The sequence below is a fragment of the Crocodylus porosus genome, unplaced genomic scaffold (genome assembly GCF_001723895.1).
Source record: "Crocodylus porosus isolate Cpor-Errol unplaced genomic scaffold, CroPor_comp1, whole genome shotgun sequence".
NCBI lineage: Eukaryota > Metazoa > Chordata > Crocodylia > Crocodylidae > Crocodylus > Crocodylus porosus.
This window is the reverse complement of record NW_017728933.1, coordinates 797,812-825,469: the sequence shown is the minus strand read 5'-3', so window position 1 is coordinate 825,469 and position 27,658 is coordinate 797,812. Positions and strand designations below refer to the sequence as shown.

General features: G+C 39.7%; 1 protein-coding gene across 4 annotated transcripts in view; it reads right to left on the bottom strand.

The window, feature by feature from the left end:
* The window catches only part of SLC23A2 (solute carrier family 23 member 2), a 66,842-nt gene that overhangs the window by 26,661 nt on the left and 12,523 nt on the right, over nt 1–27,658 (bottom strand). For 2 of the 4 annotated variants that reach the window (XM_019545949.1, XM_019545951.1), the window contains exons 2-4: nt 15,028–15,310; nt 8,243–8,341; nt 1,907–2,023 (exon numbers count right to left, since the gene is read on the bottom strand). In XM_019545949.1, coding sequence (XP_019401494.1) covers nt 1,907–2,023; nt 8,243–8,341; nt 15,028–15,132 — 321 coding nt within the window. In that variant the 5' untranslated portion in view covers nt 15,133–15,310. Of the gene's footprint in view, nt 1–1,906; nt 2,024–2,199; nt 2,245–8,242; nt 8,342–15,027; nt 15,311–24,687; nt 24,778–27,658 lie in introns of those variants that run through there. The other 2 variants (XM_019545950.1, XM_019545952.1) reach the window with 2 other exon arrangements.

Sequence of the window (27,658 nt, the reverse complement as noted above, 5' to 3'; positions counted from 1 at the left end):
ATATTCAAATGCCTAAAAGATGTCCAGCAAGTTCAGCAGGCTACAGGTGCTCTTTTTCATATCTCAACATCCTTCCAATGATAGAGCTGCTAGTCATTCCAATGAACTTGCTAGTCATTCCCAGAATTAACACTTTAAAGAGATTTTAGCACCTGTACTGCATCCCTCACTGCTTTCCCCTCACCTGAATTCAAGAGATGACTTCTTGTTCTAACAATGAATGATTTTTAACACTTAGTTAAATACCCAGAGAGTGGTGGTGGATAGGTCTTTTTCCACCTGGAGGGATGTGGGCAGTGGGGTCCCGCAGGGCTCAGTCCTCGGGCCTGCACTGCTCAACATCTTTATCAGTGACTTGGACAAGGGGGTAAAAAGCACCTGTTCAAATTTGCAGATGACACTAAGATGTGGGGAGAAGTAGGAAAGCTAGAAGAAAGGAATAGGCTACAATCGGACCTAGACAGGTTACAGGGGTGGGCGGATGAGAACAGGATGGGATTCAACACAGACAAGCGCAAAGTGCTGCACCTGGGGAGGAAGAACCAGCACCATACCCACAGGCTGGGGAACTCCCTTCTCGTCAGCACAGAGGCAGAAAAGGATCTTGAAATCATTACTGATGCCAAAATGAACATGGGCTGACAGTGTAGGGATGCAGTCAGGAAGGCCAACTGTACCTTGTTATGCATCTATTTATGTATCACGAGCAGGTCCGAGGAGGTGATCCTCCCCCTCTATGCGGTACTGGTCAGGCCGCAGCTGGAGTACTGCGTCCAGGTCTGGGCGCCGCACTTCAGGAGGGATGTGGACAGCATGGAGAGGGTCCAGAGGAGGCCACTCGCATGATCAGGGGGCAGCAGGGCAGGATGAGGAGAGGCTATGGGACCTGAACCTGTTCAGCCTCCACAAGAGAAGGCTGAGGGGGGATCTTTTGGCCTGTTATAAACTAGTCAGGGGGGACCAGCAGGCACTGGGGGAGTCCCTGTTCCCCTGAGCACGACCAGGAGTGACCAGGAATAACGGTCACAAGCTGGCAGAGGGCAGGTTTAGGCTGGATATCAGGAGGCACGACTTCACGGTCAGGGCGGCTAGGGTCTGGAACCAGCTTCCAAGCGAAGTGGTGCTGGCTTCTACCCTGGAGGTCTTTAAGAGGAGGCTGGATGAACACCTAGCCGGGGCTGTCTGACCCCAGCATCCTTTCCTGCCATGGCAGGGGGTCGGACTTGATGATCTGCTCAGGTCCCTTCCAACCCTACAAACTATGAAATAAAACAACAAGCATTACATAGCAGCCCAAGTAATTATTTCTTAAATGAATCTTCTGAAATTCCTGAAATGCAATAGCCGACCTGGAATATCAGTGTAGTGAAGAGGGAAATGGAGAGTAGGAAACAACAGGATGAATACCCTGCCATGAGAGGCTTATTTGCATTTAAAAGTAAGAATTAAAATTGGGCAGTATTGAAGGAGAAACTGAATAGACGCAGATATTTAAAGACACTCCCAATGGTTTTCACAGTCTCCCGCATTAACACTTTATCTGTTCTGCTTTACTCCCAGGCCATTGCCACATTACACTCAAGGAAATGGAGTAAGAATGGGCTTCAAGCTTTCCAGCTACCTTTAATAAATCAGAGGGACACAAAACCTTGAAGGTAAATTATAAGCAACTGCTCATCATCTTTATTATATTCACTCTATGAAATTAAATTAATATTAAATCTATTAAATTAATCTAGGTGGTGTCATCTGAACCCAGTGCTCTTTCCTGCCCAGAGCAGGGGGTTGGACTCGATGACCTACTGAGGTCCCTTCTGACCCTAACATCTATGAATAAATACATAGAAATTTTTTTAAAGATTGTAAACAACACCAAAGAAAAAAATCTCCACATCTTGAAAAATACCTGTAACCCTAAGAATATGCAGAGGTACCAAGGGGGAACATCCTCAATTGTGTATATCATGTCAGTTCTCTGTGCGTCTAAACTTCCACTGCTGTCCAACGTCTCCGCCAGAGAGCTCTGTCAAATTGAAAGATGGGGGAGGGGAAAAAATTAAAAGACAGCTGCAGTGAATATTACAGAAGAATAAACTGAACTGGAAATATTAGGGTACTTAAAAGGCGCTCAGAAAAACACACCTGTATTATTTCCCAAACAACATTAATGCTCATTACAGCTTAATAAACAAATCATACCTTTGAGATGACCAGTTGATATCCTCAGTTCTACAGCTACTGCATCTGTGTATAAAAGATGCGCTCTCTCAATCTCTCTCATAACCTATCCCCTGCCTATTCATACTGACATAGTATAATGTTCACTTGTGATATAACTAATCTGGCAGCAAATTATGCCAAAGCAAATGGAGATTATCATGATAGACTTGTTTGTGTATATACATATAAAAAAGGAGAGTGTGAAAAATGAGTATGTAGAAAAACAATCAACAACGGATGTTTCAACATAAAATGGCTTTACTTACATAATAGTTCTTAACTGAGGACAAGGGACTAGTTCCTTGTTGTAACAATTACTTCCTAAGCCTACTTTGAGTTGTCTCAATCCATTTTTATCTACCAGAGTTTTGCTTTTTACCCCACAGGATCTTAGTGAAGTAGGGTGGAAGTGACCTCACAAGGCCAACTAGTCCAGCTCCTTGCTCAAGGCAGAGTCATCTCATCCTATCCCATCCAAGCATTTGTTTAACCTACTCTCAAAAACCCACAAGGATGGAGATTCCACAATTTCTCCAGGTAGCTCGTTCCAATGCTCAGACACCTTAGAAGTCACAAAGCTCATTCTAATCTCCAGCTTTCATTTCCCTGGCTACAGCTTGAGGCCATTGCACCTAGTCTTGTCCCCTACAGCCACAGAGAAAAGCCCATCTTCCTCCTCTCTATAATCACTCTTTAGGTATTTGAAGATTGTTAGCAACTCCCCCCCTCAGTCTTCTCTTCTGCAGGCTAAACAACCCTAGTTTTTTCAGCCTTTTCTCATAAGTCATAACTCCTACATGCTTAATGAAAAACATACCGATATAGTTATATCAGAGCAAGTTGGTGGTAGATTTACCACAGCCCAACCAAATTACTCTGGATTTACATAATAATTGAGATCCAAATCTGGCCTACATACTCGAATATGTCCTAGTTTGGAGGAGGTGGGTAAATGACTGAACACTGAACTACATGTCCTGACATACCTTCCAGCCTGCCCACATATTCTGCTAAGCTTCCAAAAGCAACACAGTTGTTTTCAAAATACTTCTTAGTAAATAGCGTAAAAAAGATTAGTTTCCACACGGAAGACTTAAAGCTGAGAACAAAACACCTTGGTGCTTTTTAGTGCCAACAGCAGGAGGAAGAAATTTGATTTTTATCATTTTAAGCCCTGGATGATAACTTATGCAACACTACCTTGCCCCAATTCCCATTTGGACTGAACAAACTCATGTGAGGAAGCCTACAACCAAGTTGGGAACTCTGCCAGACTCGTGACTTCAGGTTAAGCGTTCTCCCCTTTTCACTTTTACTGCAATGCACCTAAGTATGACTCTCAAATAACCACCATTTAATTTATCCTCTAACAGCTTATGGGAATCAACTGATCCATGACATTAGCTTTCCACACCAGGGTGATTTAGTAGAACACACAACTGCTTGGGCCACATTTTCACTTCTCAGGGAAGTTGCACATCAGCTTGTGGAAGAATGGAGACTTCAGGGGTATGGATAGAGTAAAATGATACAACTAGCCTAGAGGCCAACTCAAAGCAGTTGTTTAAGCGAGCACTTCTGTTTTATTTTAGCAAAAGGCACAGCTTAGGGTCACCAAGGAAGAATGGTTCCTTTTTTCTTCCAGTTAACAGACCAGCAGCACCATTAAGGTGATGTTTTCACCGATGAAAACATGGTGTGTTTTTACAGCAGGATAGCTGCTGTGCAATAGACACTCCATTATGAAAACACAATGGAGACAAGCACTTTAGATTTACTGAGTGGCAAACCAAAAGAGGTCAAGCAAGGGTAGGTGACATAGCATGTACTATACATGAAAAACTCCGAGTGGTTTATCCCAACTTACCATTTCAGAGATCTATGTGCCACGGGTTTGCTCACACAGTCTTTTTGTGTCTAAGCCTAACCAAGCCTAAGCAAAGTGATCAGAAAACTTGCAGCATTTTTATCTGATCCAATATCTTTTGTGACAAGTACAAGTCTTAATCATTCTATATCACTAGTAAACCAAAAATATTTTCCATCCTCTAAATTCATACTTGGCATACTTGCAGAGATTATTTTATTTTTGAAGGAGTCTTCAACTATTGTTATAATCCTGTCTGTTTTGTCTGCAAATGACAGCTGAGTCACCGGGCTTGAGAAATCCATTCAGTCACGAGTACATGATGCATGAAGTTGTCATAGGGCATGTATCATCAACTTTTACATAACCTAAGCTTTCATTCTTAAAGAAAGTGAATGGGCTAGACCCATAATTAGTGTAAAGCCCTATCTAATATGCACCAAGGGAAAACAATTGTTATCATCTTAAATCTGCAGGGAGCCAACATCTTTGCTGCTCCTTGGCTCTTTGCTAAGCAATGGCCTGGTGAAAATCACCTGACTCCTTAATTCTGAGTCACCAGGCTTGAGAAATCCATTCAGTCATGAGTACAGCAGGATGTGACCATTTAAGTGCTACCCACAGAATCCTAAATACCACCAGCAGAACACAATATATGCTTACAGTACAGGATATTGTACACAGCAACAGTTGCGTCTAACAGTAAATGGATAATTGATAAAGTCCTTTCCTTTCAGTTTGTGTGTTTCAAGTCATAGTAAATGGTCTAAATTTGAGCAGGCTTTAGTGAATAAAGTACACAGTACAAAAACCAGAGAAATATCCAGAACGGCACAGGGCTAGCTGAACAATGAATGTCAAGTGTAATATTATTGTTGCTACACATGATTATCTTGGCTTCATACAGAGTAAGAAGGGGCAACGCATGAGAACCATGGAAGAGAGATAAAAATATAATTAAGACAGACAAATACACGCTTTGAAATCTGAAGACCTCTAATTTAGTTGTGCAATTCAATTCTCAATTTTCAATAAATCTGTTTATCAGGTTTTAACTGCTACCACCGGTAGACTTCACCTTGGCCATGGTCTATAGCATCCAATATCAACACCAGGTAAAACCTGCAACTTGCCAGTTGTCAAAATACCCCTTTACTGAACCATATTTAACGAATTACTCTATTAACCAACTTAAGTGATAGGAGGAATGATAAAAATCACAGTGGCACTCTTCCCAATTAACTCAGCCTCCACAGCAGAAAGCCACCAGATTTTCTATATCCAAACCCCTAGGTCTTTGTGGGGGGCTGGTGTTTTAGACGTTTTTGTCAGCAATGATAACATTCTTCTGAAATAGATTGCAATTCAAAATGATACTGGTAATTAGCCTTTCAAAGCTATTACTAATGACACCTCAGAACTTCAAAAAGCAAACCAGGTAGTGTTACAGAAGCAGAACTACACAGCTCTAACTACTTTAGATATGCCCCTAATAGTTAACAAAGCACCCTTCCAAAAATGTTAATTATGGCCTTCCTAATAAAAAAGCACATTTCAAATCCAACGCTGATCATGAAATAAGACTGCAAGTCTTGTTTGGAATTTAGGTTAAAAACAGGCAGTGGTAAACCTGAGGAAGAGGCCAAGATTGTAAAGGAAGTCACTTGGATGTGGATGTCTAACTCCCATTTATGACTTTTGAAGTTGTTTTGCTGGTGATGGGGGAGACTTTCAAGGACAGATAGTGACAACATCACCAGTGTTTGTAGTCCTTTTATAAAATGAAAATAGAAAACACTGCTAATATTTGCCATCACCTTATTAATCATTTTGCTAGAATATCACGTTTACTGAATTGCTGCTCATCATCCTGTGCTATCCAACTCATGGCTTCTTGGAAGGGGCAGGCAGGGAAATAACACCATTAACCATAGGAAGATCTCACCCATATTAGAAATTCACGTTGTGCAGCTGAATAAACACTGGGGACCTTTCTCAAGGAGCGTGATAAATTTTTAATGTTTCCTCTGCACAAACTACCCTATGCAAACTGTGTAGAACATTTAAGTCCTTATAAATGAGCATCCCTCTCAAAGCATGTCTACCAGAACAAAAAGCCTGATCACTCTTAACTCAGTTCCTGACAGAACCAATTCACCCAAACACAACCACACCGTCCACTACCCACATGACCCACGTAGCTATAATCTAACACCTTTAACATAATCAGCTCAAGTAATCTTCAAGGTATGGAACTGAATCTCTATGGGTACTGCAGAAGTTTGTTAGGCTCATCTACAAGCTCAGAACTGAGCTGCTATTCTCATGGGCCACTTGACAAGCAGCACCCAACTTTGTGGCATGCCTGACAGCATGGACCGTGCAAAGGTTGCTACTGCCCACCACTTCTCCCTCTCATGGAGGCATAGTGCAATCATTACATTGTATATGGATGGTATGGTGATGATGTGCATCCCTAATGCAAGGAGCAAGTTCAAGAAAGCCTGTTATGTGAATGTCCTCAACTTCCCTCAATCAATTAAGAGAGTGATTTGCCCAACGTATTTCTTTCCTTCCTGGAAGAGCAAAAGAAAACCATCATCTCTTGAAGCTCCTGGCTAGTTATTATAGTTGTTGCCATGCTCCACATAAGAGCCAAGTATTTAGCTGGTTAAAGATGAGAAGGTTTTAATCTAAAGGTGCAATTTTAAAGAGATATCATAACATTGGAACAAGAAGCTGTGCTGATGCACTGTCTTGAACTTAATGCAGGCTTCCTGAACTATGATTTGAATTTATGTGAAATATATACATGATGAACTGAAATCAACTGTTTACAGTCCAAAGTAACAGAATCAGCAAAGACTCATACTGGTTTAACATTTTCAGTCTGAGCTATTCAAGTTAAATTAGAGCAAAAGTTTGTTTAGACAAAGCCTAACTCAGAGCTCATTTGATTGGAAGACCTTTTGTCTGTCTCTGTCAATGAATGTACAGATAAGCAGATAGTGGAATGAGACAATTTAGATAAATGCTGGAAAATCAAAACCAAGCCAATCGGTGTCCTTTTGATGGGAGTCTGTCTGAACAGTTAATAGCCTACCAGCAGAAGACTGAGAAAACATTAAATGGATCATATGAAGGACCTGAACCTTACTCATAATGCTTTGAGAAAATAATAAAAATGTCCTCTACTCAGAGGAAGGATCAGACACTTGGCCATATGAGAAACATGAAGAGGATGACACGTCACTACAGCCTTAATATGGACATATATGCTACAAAGTATTTGTCTCCTATAATTCTCATTTCCACAACGTTCTAGAAAGAAAGAAAATGACCCAAAACTGCCATGTCCCAAAGGTGTCTGAATACCTTTCATCAATAATCAGAAGAATCGTTACCTTACTACAGACTCATGTAAAGATTCAAAATTACCCACATCCTCAATATGAGAGCACAGCTAAGAAATCCAACCTACTGGAATTAGCATAGCTTTGCATACAGAAACTAGGCAAAAAACTAGACTTGATGTACGACCAGTCCCTTTAAACAACTCTTTGGTAGACATTCAACCATACCACCTTGTGCCAAAAGGCACTTTAGAAAAAGCATAAGGGTTGCAGATATTGTTCCAGTTTAGTCTGGTTGCATGCAACAAGGGACTGGTTCTGCTGCAGCTCTGTAGTTTACTGGCAGCAAGATCTTGTAACCTCAGGACCCACAGGAACTTGGGCTTTGCACAGAAGGGAAAAGCCTATGGTCTTCTGTTTCCTTTTCTTTGAGCCAATCCATTTTATCAGTCCTAAATGCTTTCAAAATAGAAGAGGTGTATGAGAGGATATAAATTTCTGGATGTACAGATCACATAAAAAGGCCAGACACTGCTGAAAGCTACTAAAAACAGCATATTAGGCATTAAGAAAGCTGTCTGTGCACCCTAATGTTTTTGCACCTCAGCTTTTGAATGCCCATAACCTAGGGTCGGACTCCACCTGAAGGTAAACTCCCACGTTAATCCAAGTCAATGTACTTCAGCACCGCCATCATGAGAACTAATGACAACACCATGAGACAGAGAAACAACAGATGGGAGTCTGTCTGAACAGCATAGCAGTACTAGCTGTATAATGTATTTAAAATTTACATATGTACCTTTTCAGCTATGCCATTTTCTGTGGTGTAAATTGCCATGAGCTCTGTGTCCTCTGTATCCTGATCACCACTGGATGTTGCTCCACCGTTTATCACAACCTTAAAAAGAAAAAAACCCCATACAACTATTTTAGCTTGGTAAAGATGAAGATTTCTGCGCAGACCTGTTTGATGTCAAGCAATGCTGAAAATATGCCGAGTTAATCAACATTAAGAATGAAATCAACTTCAGAACAAAATATCAAGTAATGAGCATCGTAGAATTTACATAAGCTCTACATTATCCTGGATAATAAAATGCGACTGTGGCATTAAGATTGCTCTTCACTTATACCCAAACTGTAGTTAGGATATGGAGACAAGGAGGAGTGGTGAATCAAAGAAACAGTTTCCAAAACCAATGAGAAAACACAGATAAACACAGTCTGTCACACTCACATTTCAATCTTCATCAGCTGATTAGCAACAACAACAACAACAAAAAAAAGAAAAAATCCAAGTACAAGTCTCCTGCTTTTAAATATCTTTGTCTCAGTGTAAAGGTATGTGGAGACTGCTGCAATATTCTGTTAAAACCCCCTACAGTGCCTCCACTTTTGTTACTGGAATTATTTATTCTTCTTATCCTGTGAACAGTGTGTAAGTATATAAAAAAGAGCCCCTCTTCCACTATCAAGGATATCAAGTCCTAGTCAATTGAAGTTCACGTGCAAACTGAAGCCCAAACTGCAATCAATACAGAGCTCACTATTAATCTTCCACAGCAGAACAAAGATAACACGTACAAAATTATCAAGTTAGCACTGGGGACAGAAAATAGCAGAGACAATACTGAAAAGCAATAAGGATGGGAGCTAATTTGCTATTCTCTCTATGGAAGACATTAACACTCCATAATATATTAAAAATTACATTTTTAAACTAAAAATTCTACGCCAGCTATTTCACATTAGGATGCAATAAAATAGATTCATAAAAACATGACCCCATTGGCAAAGTTACTGGCTTCAAGATTTCAAGTTGAGGCCAGGATTTCACCCAGAAATGCAACAACATGGCACCTATCTGTACAGAATCTCTGTGCCATATGAGACAACTCAGCTGTAATGCTCAATTACACAAGAAAAAAACTGAAGGGGGATATACAAAAAAGTCCTACAGAAAAAGTCTTGTTCAAAGGGAAGAGTACACTGAACAGCAATGTACAAGATGTACTGTACCAAGATCCCCCACTGCCTATCCCTGTGAATACAGTTGCACCAATGCCCACCATTTTTTAAAAGAACATCCTCAAAGTATGTGACATATCACCAAATTATTTGGCTAAGAGAAGACTGATCTTAAATATCAGTCTCTCTCAAACCTATGTAATGCAGTAGCTAAACATAAGGAAGTTTTACTAAACTGGGTCTGTGATCATGAATTCAAAAACAGTTTTAGCTGAACTTCAGTGAATATAGAGAATTGTTGGCTTCCTCGAAAGAAGGAAAGGGAAAGATTTGGTTAAGTTCTAATACAGTCTTCAGGAGGAGCAAAGTAAGTCTTTGAAAATTAAGTCTCCCTTTATTATGGAATATTTTAATATACCACCGTGAAGTCAATGGTGTGAATTTTCCTGAGCCCCATCCATCTCGTTTTAGATAGCTTATTCAATAAAATGTCAAAGCACATGGGAAACATTTTCCAGTCTGACTTGTGCAGAGGATTACTTGCTTTTCCCTTAAAACCTTTAATAAACCAGAAACAGGATGCCAAGCATTTCAATCTGTTATTGAATTCCAGGCTTCTAGTTATGGAACAAATACTAATTATCTGAATAATATAAAACACTGGTCTTTTTATAGGCATGTAAGCAGCAGGAGACTACTTTAACTTAAGTGTATATTGTGATAATCAATTGAGTTTCTGAATAAACCAATCCTTACTTTATGCTTGAAATTACATGTATACAACATGAACTGCAGTGTTCAGCATTTCCAGTGTTGCCAAAATTCCTGCAGAAAAATAAATATATAAAAATGCCCCAGCTTATGGGTTTGATACTACATCTGCAAATTAGAAAGACAAAACAGAAACACAGAAAGAAAACTATTAAGGCCCTATGAACAGTAAGATTAAGCCAAAGGGCCCTTTATCAATTTGTTTTTATACTTGTTATTTGGCTCCATAAAGACCATTCTATTTCTGCTTTCTCCCCATGTTTTCATTTAATATTTAACTCCACAGACTTTCCAGACTGATACTGTCAGGTTATGGGATTCTAGCAAATCAATCAGGGGTTTGATTAGAAACAAAACAATCATTAAAAAAAAAACACAGAGCCCAGGAAGGGTTGAACTGCAGGCAAAAATTGATTGATTTTTGTTTACTAATCCAGCTTCAGGACTTTAACCAGCACTGCATATGCTGAAAAGATATGTTAACTCCTTTTCTCCTCACTGGAAATTTTTTTGGATAAAAAGGCTTGCCATTTCAGAGGATCCTATTATAATCCAGCTTGCTTGTTCAGGAAGGCACTGCCTCAGACTGTTATAATCTTCTGCTCATGGACTGGTAAAGCAAAAGTGAACCAACATCATTTTATAGCTACTTTGAAGCCTAATGTTTTAAGTACAACCTAATGTTTTAAGTTGAAAACCAACTAGGTAGGAAGTCACAGGAGATTTTAGCTTCTGTGTTAACAGTTTCCACAGGTGAGAAAACATTACTGAACACTGAGAACCCAATTCTTACTCTAGCTAGAAGCAGCAGACAGAACTCAATCTGTGATGATGAAAGAGGAGTTCACCTCTCAACTGTGTGTACAAGCTGGCAGACAACTGAACTGTAACCCACAACGATTTGGAAAGTTAATTTCTTTTGAGGTTCTGGGTTAAAATGATCCGCGGTTTGTCAGAACAGTTATGCAAGATTAGAAAAAAAGTCACATACAAATCCTTTTCTTGGCCTGAACATGATTGAATTTTAAAGGAACGAGGTTTATTTTACAACAATTTAAAGACTTTAAAACCAAAATAAGATATCCATTACAATATCCAGCAATCAACATTTATGTTTTAACAAACATGCTTTTAGATGCATGGAAGAGCACCATGATCTGCCTTAGGCCCAAACAAACATGATGTGTGGCATTTGGGGCTGAACACGTTTGCCACATTAACAAAAATACATATTCCAAGTTAAAACTAACGGATGTTTTGTCTGTGCAGGAACTTCAGGATTAGGCTGAAAAGAAGAATTAACAAATAATACTAAGTGCAAACCTGAACTGTAGCCTTGTGTTAGCATATAGATTGGTACCTTAGTAGGATTCTAGCATAACACACTAATCCAGTTCAATACGGTCTACACTTCAAGACCATTCAAAAACATAATATTTGTAGGCAACCAGGGTGCTACAAAGGTATTGTCAAGTACCAAGGTACAACAACTTCAACAGCAGTGTCAGAACCCAGGGGTAAAACAAACCAAAACAGTGGAAATATGCAAAACATACCATGCTTCTTCAACCAAGTTGTTATTTTAATAAATCAGCTGTCCTGCTAATGAAGAGCAGTCATATTCTGAAGGGCATGTACATGAGAATTCCTGTTTCCAGCACAATGCGACAGCAAAGCTGACTACTGTGCTGGCACCTTCAAGGGGGAGTGCCTGCAAGGGTGGCTGCAAGATTTTAACAATTAAAAATAAATAAATTATATTTTTGGGATAGATAAATCGATCTTAGATATAGCAATATATATCTTGGATACACTATCTACCATTTTTCACTTGGGAAGATAGTGTCTGCAATACAAGTCTTTAGAACATGAGTGAAGGAATTATGAGACGGGAAAGACCAAAGTTGCAGGAAAGGATGAAGACAGAATTAAATTAATCCAATACTGCATAATTCTGTCAAAATAAAACCTTCATCTTGCCCCTACCTAATCCAGGGGCAGCGACAAAAAAAAGAGCCAACTAAAAATGCCAGAATGTCAGGCAGAGTTGGAAGATGGTACTAGATAGTAATAAAGACGAAGTGTGTACAGCTCTGGACACCACGCACTCCTTCCTTCTCAGACTGATCAAAATCAGCCCTTGACCCTAAAACTAAGACTTACTGGCTACTATGATCTCTAAAAAGCAGAGATAATCTTTCTCCATTTTATGCAGCACTGAGCCATCTGTTGATATTCCAGCTCATCACTGCCCCTGCATTAGGTAGGCAATCAAGATGAAATTAAGAACAAAAAGGAAGGAACAAAAGCTTTTGTTTAATTATCTTAATCCTGAAAACAGACACAAAAGTAGAACACACTACATATTCCTGGGGTTTGGTATCAAGTTTTGGCATCCACTTTGTCCGAGCAGTTCTTAGGAACTGTAATGTACTTGCATGTCCTATTAAGGACTTGTTTTTACTATGTCTGACACAGCTAGGGATACCTGCTCTTTCAAGCATCTTTGGTTATACAGCGGTGTTGGGGAACTGCATTACCATCTATTTAACGTCCTGTTGCTCAGATAGCTACAGGACGCACATGGTGAACCTACAAATATTAAGAGGCTATTTTATGATTCTAAAGCAAGAAATAATCTCTCTCAGGATAACCTTTCACATTTGTGCATTAATTATTCCATCAAGCCTTGTGACAGGATTTCACACCAACCGTGCAAAGATAATAACTAGTAACTCAAGACCAATTATGAAAGACTCATTCATTAATTCCAAGCATTTGTTTTAGAAAAACAGAAGTATGACACCCTTCTGTTTTCTACAAGGCTGATATTTTATAACAGACCTTAAAAATAGTATTATGGTTTATTTTCAAAAAGCTCGTATCCTCATGGCACTGACTATATTAACTATATAACTTTTGGCCTATTTTTAAATGAGGCTGTAATGACTGAAACAAAGTTAGTATCCTGACTTCTGAAAAACTGTACATCTCGAGCGATACTCCAGCTTCGCAGTGTTGAAAGTAATCATTAGGTGTCATCATCTTGCTTTATATAGGTAGTTGTATGGGAATAAGAGACAGGTGAACCATGACAACAAGCCAATAACATATTTTCAGCGTTGCTTTATTCTAGGAAACATTTTACCAAGTGGAAAAATAACAAGGGGACAACAAAGGAATTCTCTAATATTTTTCCTTCCATATTTCATAGGTTCCAGTTCTACTCATTCTTGGACCAAGTCGTTCCTTCCATCTGAAAACTTTAAGTGATATTTTAAACCAGAGGTGGCCAACCTTTGGCTATGTGTGGTATGTGATACATTGGGGAGGGGAGGTAGGACAGGAAGCAGAAGGCAGAGCAGCTGATCAGGCAGGAGAAGGGGATTGGAATGGCATCTGGGAGGGTGCATGCTAGCCAAAAAAAGGTTGGCCCCCACTGTTTCAAAGATTCCTCCAACTGGAAAGGGAAAAACAAACTCCTATAATAAAATCACAGTTTTAGCACTAAGGTCTTACTTCCTTCACAAATCTCTTATGCCAAACAATTTATTTGTGCTTAATTTTGTCATTCATATCACATAACCTATATTGGAGACACACAGATGTTTTAAATGCATTAGGACAATTCCCATCTCCTACTTGGCACCTGAATGTGCCCAGCTGAAGCATTTGCATTGTTTTACTTGCTCAAGTGGTATGTACACCTTGCTGTCATTACAGTAAGCTGCGATATGGGAAATGGTTCAAATTTAGTTTTGTGTATTCATGAGAATTACCAGACACTATCTTATGTATTAACTGACTGTCAGTAAATTCTCAGTTAGGAATGTCCACTGGTTGGAGCTAAGTTTTCTTTCTATTCAAAGGCTACTTTTGCAAATGCAATTATATATTCTTGTTTTCAAATCACAAGAGAAGAAAAGAGTGCATACATTCAAATCCCAGTTGTATTGCCAAGACAGGCCAAACTCAATATGCAGCCAGCCAGTTTCCTAACACTTCGCCCTTCTAAGCAGCTTATTTTTTTTAGAAGGTGCCATATTACATTTTTGTGCCCCTTCCCATAACACAACTCAAACTTAAGAACGATTTGGACCAAGCTTACTAGACATGTGAATTCTACTAACTCTGATCTGGATATCCAGGTTTTGAAAGGGAACACTAATTGGAGCAATGGTCATTTAGGTTTAATAGGTGCACAGTTTAGCAAAAATAAAAGTTGCACGCAGCACATACAAAGTCAAATTCCCTAGGACTGCAAGAACTGTAACAAGTATGCCATATCATTCTTTAGTAAACCTCAGAAAAGCAAAGACGTCAATTGTCCAGTTGCAATTAAATTGGATTAGTTTTTGTATTATAACCCTTTACGTACAAAGCAAGTATTAGACAAATGCGATACTAGACATTTTCCTTTGTTATGAATGTTTTTTTGGAAAAGCTTCAACTGAAGAATTAAGCAAATAATTGGGAAGATAATTCAAGACAGCAACAGACTAATGGAGAGATTATCTTTACCAGCACTGCCTGAGAGACACTTTGCAAGGACTGAAGTGACCCATCGGACGGGTCTTTTCCCAAAGAGACTTGTACTGCTGGACTGAGGAACTTTGCATGCAAAGGACTGACAACATTGCATGGAAGTGAAACAGAGAGCAGAGATTCCACGAGAGTAGACTATGGCCCCAGAGGCCCTTTCTAGTCCTGTACCACTCAGTATTTCAACATCTACAAGGCTCCTGTGAATATCCTGACACTGTGCTTAAGCTTCTGCTAATCCAGATACCTGAAGATGACAGAAATGTTTTATAACAAAATAAAGTTCTTGAAACTTTTACTTACAGGGAGAGTGAAAAAAGCCGGATGTTTAGACTCATCTTCATATTTGCCTTCTGTTGAGCTTCCAGTCTCCACTGCTTTAGACGTAGTGTTCTTACCAATCCCCATTGCTTCCAGATTGCTAATGACTTTTATATAGTAGTTAAACTGAAATTTATGGAATTTGAAGCTGTACAGCAACAGGACTATTTCTGATAGAGAGGGCAGCACCTCTGGAAATTAGGAAAGCACCAACTAGTCCTGCTGGAACATTAGGTTCTACGAGTGCCGATGGCGTCTCTTGCACCTAGAAATGAAGAAGCGAAACTAGTTAAACGTCTTTAAAGAATGACACTGTAAGATACTAACATAATCTGTTATGAAGAGTCATGGACACTGCAAGTGCATCTCAGCAGCTCTGTTATACAATACCACACACAAAACACTGATATTATTTATCATCAGGATTTCCTCTAAAGGGTCGGAGAACGGCAACCTCAGAGTTCCTTCTCTGTTAGCTAGCAATTTAAAATCTTCCAGCGCTGGGTCCTTCCAGACAACACCCTCCAAGTTGTTAATTTTCTCCCAACCTAGGATACAACAAACAACAATGGCAAACAAACAAGGATCTTCTACAATTCCGCTTCCTTGGATCAAAGAAGAACTAGAAGTGAAATGGCTATCACAATGCAGCAGTCAACACTTTTGTCTTCACTGTCCATAGTTAATGTACTATTTTCTGACCTTATTCTGAAAGCTGTCCTGATCTATGATAATACTTACATTTTTTTTTAATTTAACTAAGAGAAATCAAGCTTGGCTAAAAGCAAGCCAGAGAACAATAATAATTCACAACAGGAGTAAGAATCCAGTTACAGTTCAAAATAGTGAATAACTATATGCAACTGGCCATTTTCCATACAGAATTACTTTTTGCTTGCATTTAAAGGTTATCAGAAGTCTTAGGGAAGTGATATTTTTTATTAGACAAACTAGATGCTTGCAAAAAAATGTCTTTATTTGCAAGCTTTTGGACACACATGCTCTTCCTCAGGCATAGTAGCGTTCAAAGATTATAACACTTCTCCCAGGTGGAAATGAAAATTCAAATTGCAGAGGAGCCTGCTCCAACTTTTATCTGAGCCTATTTTGCATAAAATGAACTTTTCCAACCAGGAGATCTTACACCCTCTGCTCTTCTATGCGATCTGAATTTTCACTTCCACCTGAGAGAAATTTTTAGTCTTTGCACTCTCCTATGCCTGAGGAAGGATGCATATACCCAAAAGCTTGCAAATAAAAGGAATTTTTTTTTCAGCAATCTAGTTGGTTTAATAAAAGATGTTACCTCCCCAAGAGTTCGGATTACTTTTGCCTGCAGACTAACACAGGTGCAACCTGTATCTTGGAAGTAAAAAGTAAGTTACTTATGTCATAGGTAGAGTTAAAAACTGCACGCAGACTTTCTCCACATACTATTATTCATTCTCTCATGTCTTGTCTTGGCCATCAGCTCAATACCTCTAATAATGAGATGTGAGGCAATGATGTCAAACATGGACTACCCTTTTGAGAAGGCACAAAGTTGTATTTTTATCACTATGTAAACTTCAGAACTTTGAACTTTTTTTTTTTTTTTTTAAACAGTAGGGAACTGAGAAGCCACACTGTAAAATGTTCATTAATATAACTAACAGCCAATTTTCACAGAAAAGTACTGGAACAGATACAAAGAGAAGCCTTGTGAAAGGCTTCAATCTTTTAGGCTAATTAGATTTTATGCTCAAGATGCATATGCAGTTTCAGTTTTACCCCAGCCCAGACAGGTGCAAAGAGCTGATTTGAAATGAATCAGAAGATCTTTCAATAGAAATATCTAAAATCAGAAAGAGCATAAAAGGTTTGGAGGGGGTGGGGGAAGAATGGAGAGTGAACCACATTACAAGTTAAGTTCTGTGGTATTCATATAGTTTCATCTTCCACTGTGCTTTGTGTGGCATTAAAGGAAAAAACTGCATTTATTGAATTCTTTAGGACAACTGTAGCTTGCTTTATTTCTGCTTTGAATGATTAATTAGAACAAACATACTAGACATGTCATTCTTGCTTTTCGCACTTGACTGAAAGAACCCATTATAAACTAGAGAAAAAGAAAATTAGACTAAAAATTAAAAATATTTGCCTTCTTTTCTAGGAAGTTTCTCATCACAGTAACAAATCTCCTTTTAGGAAATATTGGTAAGTGTAGAAGGAGAGAGGCTCATCACCTTTTGAATACAAAGTTTATTAAAACTCAGACTTAAAAAAAAAAATGGAATGAATGGGTCCTCTAGATGAGAACGTCCTTGAAGCAATTATAGCACCTTTCTTGACTACTGTCAGCTCCTAATAAATAAGCTATTAGCTTTTGCAAGTTCAAAACTAGTGAAGCGTTGACAGCAATAAGAATGACACCACTAGCAGACTGCTCTGGAACCAGGACTAAACTGTGTTCAGGACATATTGTAAGGGTTCAGGCATTTTTGATCTGTTGACTTCTTTTCAGCAAACATACCTAGAGATTAATTTATCTAAAAGATGCTTAGCTAGGAATTCAAGGCCCACAAACTCATTTGATCTGCCTTCTCAAATAACTTCCAATTGTGTACCACTTCTGAATGAAACCATAAACTCATTCCATTTTGGAGTCAGCAGCGTGCTGGCTTCGAATGTTAAGCTCCTGCTTTCACAACAGAGAGCATTAGCATGTTGTAGGACCTGGAGCCAGTGCAATTTTTTCACAGCTTTTAAAAGGAAGAGTAACTTTACGGTACTTACATATTTACTAAATTCTGAAAAGAAACTTTACTAGAAAAAAAAGCTAAGTATCACAGACTCCAGTTTAGAACCCCAGGAAGTTGCATTTCTGAAAAATCTCTCAAGTAGCATCCAGCTCCTGTCACATGGCATTCTAGAAATTATTTATTTTTTTTTACTGTGACTTACACTGGGTTGGTCTGGAAGAGAACCAGAGGAGGACTCAAAAGGACAAAGTGATCCCAGAGGTAGGCTGTACCATAGCCACTGCTGTTCATGGTTTATCCTATCTTATTGTTGAAAGTTGAGGGACTGTCCTATACTCCACTGCTACAGAAAGTGGTTTTGCTCTTGGTGAAGGGAACATAGAACGTGGAAGACTAAAGCTTTAGGGCTGGCCGATGTAAAATGAGGAGCGAGGTATCAACACACCCTAAAGAACTGGGTGTCATGTACACGGGTTATAAGGCCCTTGTGCCCGCTGCCCTGAGAGAGGAGTAGACAGAGCTTAGGTTCAATACAAGCTGACCTTAAAGGAACAACGAAACCTCAAGTTCTACCAGTTGCACAGTAAGAAACTCAGAATCAGGGGAAACCTCTTCAGAGACAAGCAGAACATCTAATTTACACATCACAAGTTGACATTTTCTTTTTCCTTTGTTTTTTAACTAGCTAACTTCTCCCACAAACCCAGGGGCGGGCAATTATTTTGGGTGCAAGGGCCGCCTACTGAGTTTTAGCAAGCCATCGAGGGCCACATGACAGGCAGCCTGGGGAAGATTAATGTTAATTTTCTAAAATTTTTAGGGGTCCCACAGGCTGGATAGAATAGCCTGGCGGGCCGCATCTGGCCCGCAGGCAGCATGTTGCCCACCCCTGCACAAACCTGATACACACCTCAGCCCGCTCTACAATCAGCTATTAAAACTTGGATCGATCCAGGGTAGCAACACTTGGGTCTTAATACAAATATAAATAAATGCAGAACCCTAAAGTAACAACAGCCTGACTTTTAAAATCATGTCAGTGTTGCAAGTGCTCAGCAGCTAGAAGATCCCGATGTACAGTAATTAAGTATCTAGATATGGATTTGGACATTTCTGACCTTTAGAGATGTGAAGGCCTGGAAAAAAAAAAAGAAAAAAATATCGGAAAATAACATTTCCCCAATTTTTTCTGAAAAATTGGAAAAAATGAAATTAAAAAAATTAAAAGAAACCTCTTATGAAATACTTTCTTTTAGAATTTAAGACAAGGTATTCATATATTGCTACCCTTTACTCTCCAAAAATGTTTTCTAATAACTATGTAATAGGAAGCCTTTATGTAAGACTATAGTATCAGATCATTATAATTCCTGTACACCAAGGAGAAGCAGTACAGTACAACTCTCAAATGCAAGAGCAAGATAATTTTCTGCCCCCAGCAGACTTGGAAGCGGACCGGAAGTGCTTTTGGTCCATTTCCAGGTCTGCTGCCAAGCATGCTGGGGAGCCCCCCCATGCTTCTGTGAGCCCCAGAATCACAGCATTCACGTGCCCCTGGTACCTAGAGGTATGCAGAAAAAACATTTAAAACTGTGCCTATGTCCAAATCTCCAAATCGATTCAGAATGTTCCAATTTGATTGGGAGAGATTAAAGGGTCCTCTGATTTGATTCGGATTCAGAGATTTGGCCACCAAATTGGGCCGAATCTCCATCAAATTGAATCAGGGACTGAAGCTTCACACAGCCCTAATATCCACATACTACTGCAATAGAATGTGCATCGCATGGGCTAAACTTGCTTCTTAATGACATCATGAAGTCGGACATTCTGCAAAAGCTCTACAGCAATGCAAAAGAAGTTACGAAACATAAAAGCTACTCATATTGTAGCTTTAGTCTTTAAGAAGAAGCAGGAAGAAAAGAATGCAAAGAGTAAAACAGTGACACTCAAACTATAGTAAAACTAGATGGGGTGGAGTGGTGATCTCATTTGAAAGTTTACTAAAAAACAAAGAAGCCCTTCAAGAAACAGTAATAAGTGAGGATCTTAAAGTACCCAGAAGTGTAAGGAACACTGCACTTGATGAGGAGGTCTTCTGGGTTCAGCTGCAGAACTTCCCAAAGATTCTAAAGCCAATTTCTTCAGCAATCACTGCATCCGAATTGGACAGTGCACTTTTGTCAGACATTCCTTACCAAATGGCCCAGATAAAATCAACTGTTTTTAAGAATCTAAGTGCATCTCTGCTTACAAGTACAGAAGAAAGAAAAGTGAAAGACTTTATTAACAGACAGGAAGAATTCTGTTGCTAACCAATTCATGCTGCTGCAAATCTCTTGGATCAAAGGCAGAAACGTTAGCGGTGACAGCACTGCTACTGCATTTGACTGGATTACAAAACAAGCAACACACTTCAGACATGATGTTGGAAAGGTACTTTCAAATACTGTAGAATACAGAATGTCTTCAGGTATTTGGTCCAGGAACACAGTCTGGGACTGCCAAGCCTATCCCTCCTGCAATATGGTGGCAAGGCCTTTGTATGACACAGCCTCTGACTCCTCTTGCTTCTTGCCTCCATCTTCTGCAGCATGTGAAAAAACTGGTCTATGTTTGGAAATACTCACACCAAATCAAGGAATAAACCAACCTGTGAAAGAGTAGAGAAGCTCGTCTCAATCCAGGAAAACCTTGAGTTTTCAGAAGTCCATGAAGATGATAAGAATGAAGGATTAGAAGAAGCAGAAACTGCTGCTCGTGGCAGCTCAGAAACTGAGACTGATTAGACAAAGTTTCATGTAGCAAAATTTGTATTCGATGAGTCTTGGGGCTTTTTCCTCAACTCTTTTTCTAAAAAAAGAGTGCTTTCTGTATCTACTTGACACTGGAGGAGACTAAGTCCAGAATACAGAATAACTTTCTTGGCTTTGCTCTAATGTTGATTATTTCTTCGATTTTCAACTTTAACTTTTGCCTGCTTCTCATAAACTGGCAAAAACTAAGAGATGCTAGCTTCCTTAGAGTTCAGCATCTTGTAGCTCTATTTGTAACAAAAGTTAAAAACATTTTAAAGTAAATTCAATTAGTAAATTTGTAATTATTGTCTGAATAAACTATGCTTTTAAAATTTAATAAATATATCAAACATGATAATTTTACGAGCAAACCAAGTTATACATAATACATCATACTTTATGTTCTTATAGTAACAAAGCGAAGTTAGATCTATAAAGGGTGCTAAGCAAATAAGTATTGCATACATTTAAATTTTTTCCAAAATTTCATTTTTTTGTCCCCATGGCTTCAAAACTTCCAGAAAATTTACATCACTACTGACCTTAGGCTACAAAGTTTGAAAATAAATCGTTGCTGCATGGACTTCAGGGACTTGCAGAGTAGAATACCTGCTCGTATGCACTATATAGTTTGAAAGCTGACAGAAAGCAGAAAATGTCACTGGGTATCTTTCATTGTCAGCATGCCAATATTCCACGTTAACAAGATGGCACCATTGTTTCAGAGAAGAATATATCATGGACTCTAAGGACATGCTTTCATATGTTGCTACATCTAGCAGTTAGCTGAAAAAAAATTTGGTCGAGTAACAAGAACACTGGACAGTCTGCTACATGTGATCCAAAAGGTAACTAGGTCAAGTAGACGATGCTGCTCAATAATACCGTACACACGGTCCCCAACAACTTGACTGCCAAAAGACATTTACAAAGAGATGGGTAGGAGGCAACTCAGACTAAGACCTATGGGCCCTTGTACATGTAATGAAATTATCCCTTTTAGAAGTTTAATTGCCCCTTTCAGCAATTTAATTGCATAACAGTGTACACGTTTGGGGGCATATTGTGATTAAATTCCGTAACAGTGTACACCTTCATCAGAGTATTTCAATTTAACTGACCTTTTTACGTAGCAAAGGAAAACACATCTGATGTATTTTAGTTTACCATGTAACAAGTGACAGCGATATTCGTCATGTGTACAAGGGCCATACGAGTTGCCAGAGAAAATCCAAGCAGGTGCTGGGGTGGATGCTAAGGGACAATCTGGAAGAGATTCCACCTGCAACAGACACTGACCTAAACTGATTAGAGTGGTTTTAGAACTGCCTGAATTAGTAAAGCCGACAACTATGAAATTTTATTGAGGCTCTAATTAGCCAGGTTTACTTACAGCATAGGGCACCTCCAGATAGTCAATTAAATGAAAAAGCAAGGCAAGCCCTAGCTAATTACGGAATGGCAACTTCCTTCTGATTGTTACTGGTTTAGACAACCATCGAACCACTCGTACCTAATTTCTGCATTTATTTTTCTCTAACCTAAGCACAGATTTTTAAAAATACATTCCAAGATAGTGACACATACTCCGTCTTCCTGATCCAAGTCACCTTTTACATAGTACTCTGGCTACATATGACCACAACTGCTTTCTACAGACGTGCTGATCAGCGTTCCCTCTAAGCTGCATGGCCACACAGGTGTGTCTGGCAGTGCGGCATGAGCACTCAGCTTAGAGGGAACACTGGTGCTGAAACCAGCAGGGGGAGCTGAGCCTGGCCAGCACATGGGGGGGCATGATGCAGGCATGGCTCCCCCTGGGCAGCAGCAAGGCCTAGTCCCCACTCCCAGTGCTACCATGCCTGCATGAACGGTGGGAGTGGGGGGCTCTATCCTGCCGCCGCTTGCCAGCCAGCGCAGAAGGGAATGGGATGCGGGCGCAGCAGTGCTGGGAGTGGGGGCTATGCCCTGCTGCTGCTTGCCCCTTTCCAACTGGAAGGAGCCATGCCTGCATCCCGCCCTGCCCCACCCCGCTAAGCAAGCGGCAACAGGGCATAGCCCCCGCTCCAAGCGCTGCTGCACCTGCATGCCACACACCCCTGCCCTCCTCCCTAAGTAATGTGCCTCGGCTGGGCAGCTTGCCCCAGCCCCAATCCCTCCCTCCCCCATGCTGCTTCCCTCCCCATCAGACTTACCAGTTGGAGGTAGCTGTGTCAGCTGCCTGTTTAGATTATGGCCGAATCTCTGCAGCAGCCAAATCTTTTCTGAAACTTTTCCGAATCGACTGGGATGCTTCAAATTGATTTGGAGAGTTTAATTGGTCTCCTGATTCGGATTCGGAGATTCAATCCCCGAATCGGGCCAAATCTCCTCTAAATCGATTCAGCTACTGAAGCTTTGCACAGCCTTAGCTTTCAACCCAAAACCTTCTTTGGTCAGAAGAATTGTTACAATTTGTTTGCTTTCAATGCCTTTCAAAACAAAAACAGTTTTCCATAATATTTACTTCAAAGCTTTTAAGCACTGCTTAGCAAAAGCAAAATAAAATTGCCAGTGAAACAACTGTTTCCAAGCTGTCCTCTACTGGGGCATGCTAACAGGCCATATGATACTACCCTCACCACTGCCTCTTCATTTCAAAATCTGAAGCTAAAAGTGAATGCTGGGCCACGAGAAATTTTGAGGTGTGTCAGTGGTTCGCTGTCGCAAAAGGTTGGGAAGCAGTTCACTAAACAATCAGCACTCTCAGCAAATTAATTATTCACCAAAAAATTCACCCAGCTCTACAAAGAACCAACTTGCCTCCACTACGATGTTCTCTACAACTGAATCTCTCATCCTCTCTTTCTTTTGATCCTTTACTGTTTCAACATGCGACTACCCTCCCACCAAACCGCTTTATTAACCTTGATTGGTTCAATCCCTTTTTGCTTTGCAGCTACTATGCATTAAATTCACCTGCAGATGAGACGTTAATGAAAGATCAAGTGGGAAGCCTACAAAACTAACTCGAGAAGTAGATTTCAAAGACGGCAAACAGTATCTGGGAGATCAGCATTTAATTGAATTAAGTTAAACAGTACAAAATCTGAAAATTAACTGAATTGCTGACTTTCCTTTAGATAAACCTCGTTATCTGAGAGAAAGCACGACACCTAGTATTCCTTGTAGGGTAGGTTCTGGCACAATTCATATAATTTTATATACTGCATGTTCTATCTGGTCCCCAAAGGTTGACTACCCAGAAATTTAGAGAACTCCAAATTCTCCTAGATGGCGTTAAATCCTTTTTAATGCACTCAGAAAACCTCCTTAGTAAACACTGCACCTTTTAACACCCTCTAGATTTCTACCTGACAGTTTATTAACATAAGCTACTTGAATCTAGAAGACTAGACACATTTCGCCCTTGATGAAATGACTCCCTTCTAAGAGGGGATCCCCTTTTACTAAACAAGCCATTAAAATACACATACTCCAAAAGTTGGAGTTCACTTTCTAGCCACAGACTATTTCCTAATCCAGTCAGGTCAATTTCACAAAAAAACCCTAATAACTGCTCATACCTAACATATCTTCATATTTTCTAATTTCTTTTCTAAAACCAGCATCAGTCTGTGAACGTTTTAGTGGTCAGATTCTTGAGGAACAGGGGGTTTCCTTTCTTTGTTAAACATCCAAAGATCTTTACTCAAAAAACTGAAAAAACACTAAGATGTCAATCTTCACTCACACTAATTTCAAGAATCTTTAAAAATGATTTTAGAAGCAAGTATATGCTGCTATGAACAATGAGTTTACAGATTAAGAATAGCTTAGGCATTTCTGAACATTTGTTTGCAGCTCCAACTTGATTAATTTTCAACAGTAAATAAATTTTCTACAATAAACAAAACTAGTTTTCTACATTTCTAATAAATAAAACTAGTTAAATTCCTCAAATCCAAATGACAGTGACTTCTTAAAATCTGAAGGGCGTCTTGTTTTACAGCTTATGAGCTTTTTATTTACTATGCTGTTAAGTACCTAGATTTAAGCAGCTGATTTTGCAACTGATTCATTTCAAAATTTAGAACGGAATTCAGGAGATTCTTTAACCTTACCTTAAAGAATCTGCACTAATCTCTGCAGCTCTTCTGTACCAGCTAGCCTATTCAGTCTCTCCTGTTCTCTGCAATCAGCAACTGTGTAGACTGTGAGTTGTAGACATAATGACGAAGGATTTTTATAATCAGAATGGGATCCCCACATTGTGTAACTATTTTATCCAATCAGAATCTTTATGTACATTACACAACAGCTAAAATAAAGAAAGACACCACATGGTCACAAGCTGGTACTACATGCCTCTAACCCAAGTAGAAAAATTATACAAACATACAAGGGCTTTGAGTAATAGCCAAATGTACACAAACCACATTAAATTGCTGGCACTGGTTTAGGCATGATAAACTAGCTTAAATATACTGGAATTACAGAGAAGAAGCAGAATACAGCCAAAATACACAAACCAAGGTGTGCAAATATTTCAGTGCCTGAACCTGTATAACTATAATGACAGTATCTTTCTCCTCCCACTTCCCTTATAAATGATGCACAGTACTTGCATAAACCCACATTATATAAATTGTTATGAAAAGGTTTTTCCCTCGTCTCCATGAATGAGAACCTGGGTCCTGAGTACGACCATAAACTGCATCTGACTGGAGGGCCTGGTGACAACACAGTTGGGCTATGTGTGGCAGGGTAGCTCCTAAGAAGTACCACAAGGTCATAACCTCCAGAATAAGGGGAGTATAGGCCACCCCAAACCCTAGCCCCTACTGCCTTGGGGCTGCAGAAAGACTGAGGGACATCACCCTGATAGAAACTGAGGTGCAAGGCAGACAGCAGCAGTTCTTATCTGTTGACTTCTGGCTGAAAATACAACCATCAATGGGAATTTGGTCTGGCCTTTGAATTCTATCTCGATGGTCTAAAAGTGTGTGTGTGCGTGTGTGTGTGTTGGGGGGACGGGGGGGTTAGGTCTTGGGTGGCCTCCACTCCTACATACTCTTGTCTAGATGTACGTGTGGAAGGTCTTGGTGTGACAGTTGCAGGACTCTGTATAAGATGATTCATCAAACACCTGTCTAGTCCTCTTATGTGTACACCATGATCCAGAAGGTCAACTGTCGCCTACTACCCATCAGCCTTCACTTCTGGCTATACTCCCTTCTCACCACAGATAAAAAGCCAAACGTCACTCCTACCCCTGATTCCCACCTCCTTTGCTCACTCTCACCCACGTGCCCTTTCCACTCATGCAGTTTGGTGATGTGCATACCCAAGTCTTTTACTCTTCAAACCCTCCCTACAGTGCACCCATGCCACAATAATTTTCAATTACAATGATCATTTGCTAAATACTCTGCATTACCCTTCCCGCATTAGTTAGTTACAATCAGCACTGAAGCCACCACGACAGTGTAGATGTTGTTTGGCACAACACTCTAAATGCACTGGATTTTGTAAACGTGCCCCCTGTATAAAAACTACCCTTCACTGCACTCAGTTGATAGAGTGGTAAATCTCAATTAAGAAAGTTGAACCCAGCCATAGATTCCTTCTGACAGATGTGCAGTACCCCCGCGAATCTAGCATTGGTGATAGATGGGCAAGTATTGCATACTGCTAACTGAACAACGTACTCACTCCTACTTCCAATTTCAAGTGATTTTGAACCAAGATTTTTAGTGGCAGAAGACAAATCAATGGCGCCACCTAGCTCCCAGCTCTTGCTAAGCAATTTAAATGTTATGCAAATGCACAGCTATTTTTTCCACTGAAGACCAAAAGTGAATGCCGCAGTTACGAAAGCAACAACTTTCAATTTTAACAATGATTTCCAAACCCTGGGAATCTTCTCCCTTTGCTTTACTTTGTCTTAAGCCAACATGCACTTCAGTGACACACCTTCACATTACATGCTCGAACACAGAGGTTCATTTAACCCTGCCTGTTTGCTACTCTTTACATAATCAATATGAAGTGCTGACTTATTGGCTCCGTACTAGTTCAGTCACCCACATTTTGTGGAACGTCTTCCTCATGAACTTTCCCACAGAACGTTACTGTATTTTTTATTTAAGTACGACAGAAGTTTGCGTACAGCTTGTACCAGGTGTGGCACAATGATCAGCCTACGCTATCACAAATACCAATAAGGCAGGATAATGAGGTAATGCATGCAAACTCTTGCCTACAAAATGACTCCTTTGATCGTCCACCAAGTCTTGGATAACAAGTGAAGAAAAATGTTATTACCAAAAATTAGCTAATGGACTTCTCTCTCTCAGGATGTTTCAAACTTAGCTGCAAAACCTGCCTTAAAATCCCCACAAGTTTCATGTGTATTAGCTAGCATTCAACTGCTTCAGCCTGCTCTTATTCAAGGCAGAACTTCTAACAAAGAGAAATATCCTTTTGCCTAGGGAGTCACGGGGGAAAATCTGATTCATCAAGGCAAACAGAGGGTCTCTAATACTAGTAGAGGGTTGCCATGTCAAGTAGTCTCTCAAAATCACGATGGCAGATTCACGAGGGCAAGCAGTTTAACAGGAGGATAGCATTATATGTTATTAACTACACTAATCGATTCAAGTCTCCTCACAATTTTGAAGACCTAGAAGAAAAAACCTAAATCTGATCTTGCAGACATTTACCTAACCTTGGGGCTTCAAATTTTAATTACAATTTCGAGAAATTTTAATTACAATTTCGAGTACAGTAAAGCTGTCTGTTCAGAGAAGTCATTTCACTTCTAAGCAAATGCTCCAAGACCTTAAATCTAGTCTTGTCATCTCAATTAAAAAGCACTTGTGAATATGAAAACATTTAGGGCTCCTATGCTTGGCAGTGGGTAAATTATAAGCAGAGGACTATATTAGCAGAATTATTCTGAAAGCCTGCAACATATGACTGTAATAAGTGATCCTTAATACTTGATAAATATTTGCTCCCAACACAACCTGATTAGTCACATCTGACACTTCCTTCTCCAAAAGAACGGAGGCCCTATCCATCCTCATACAT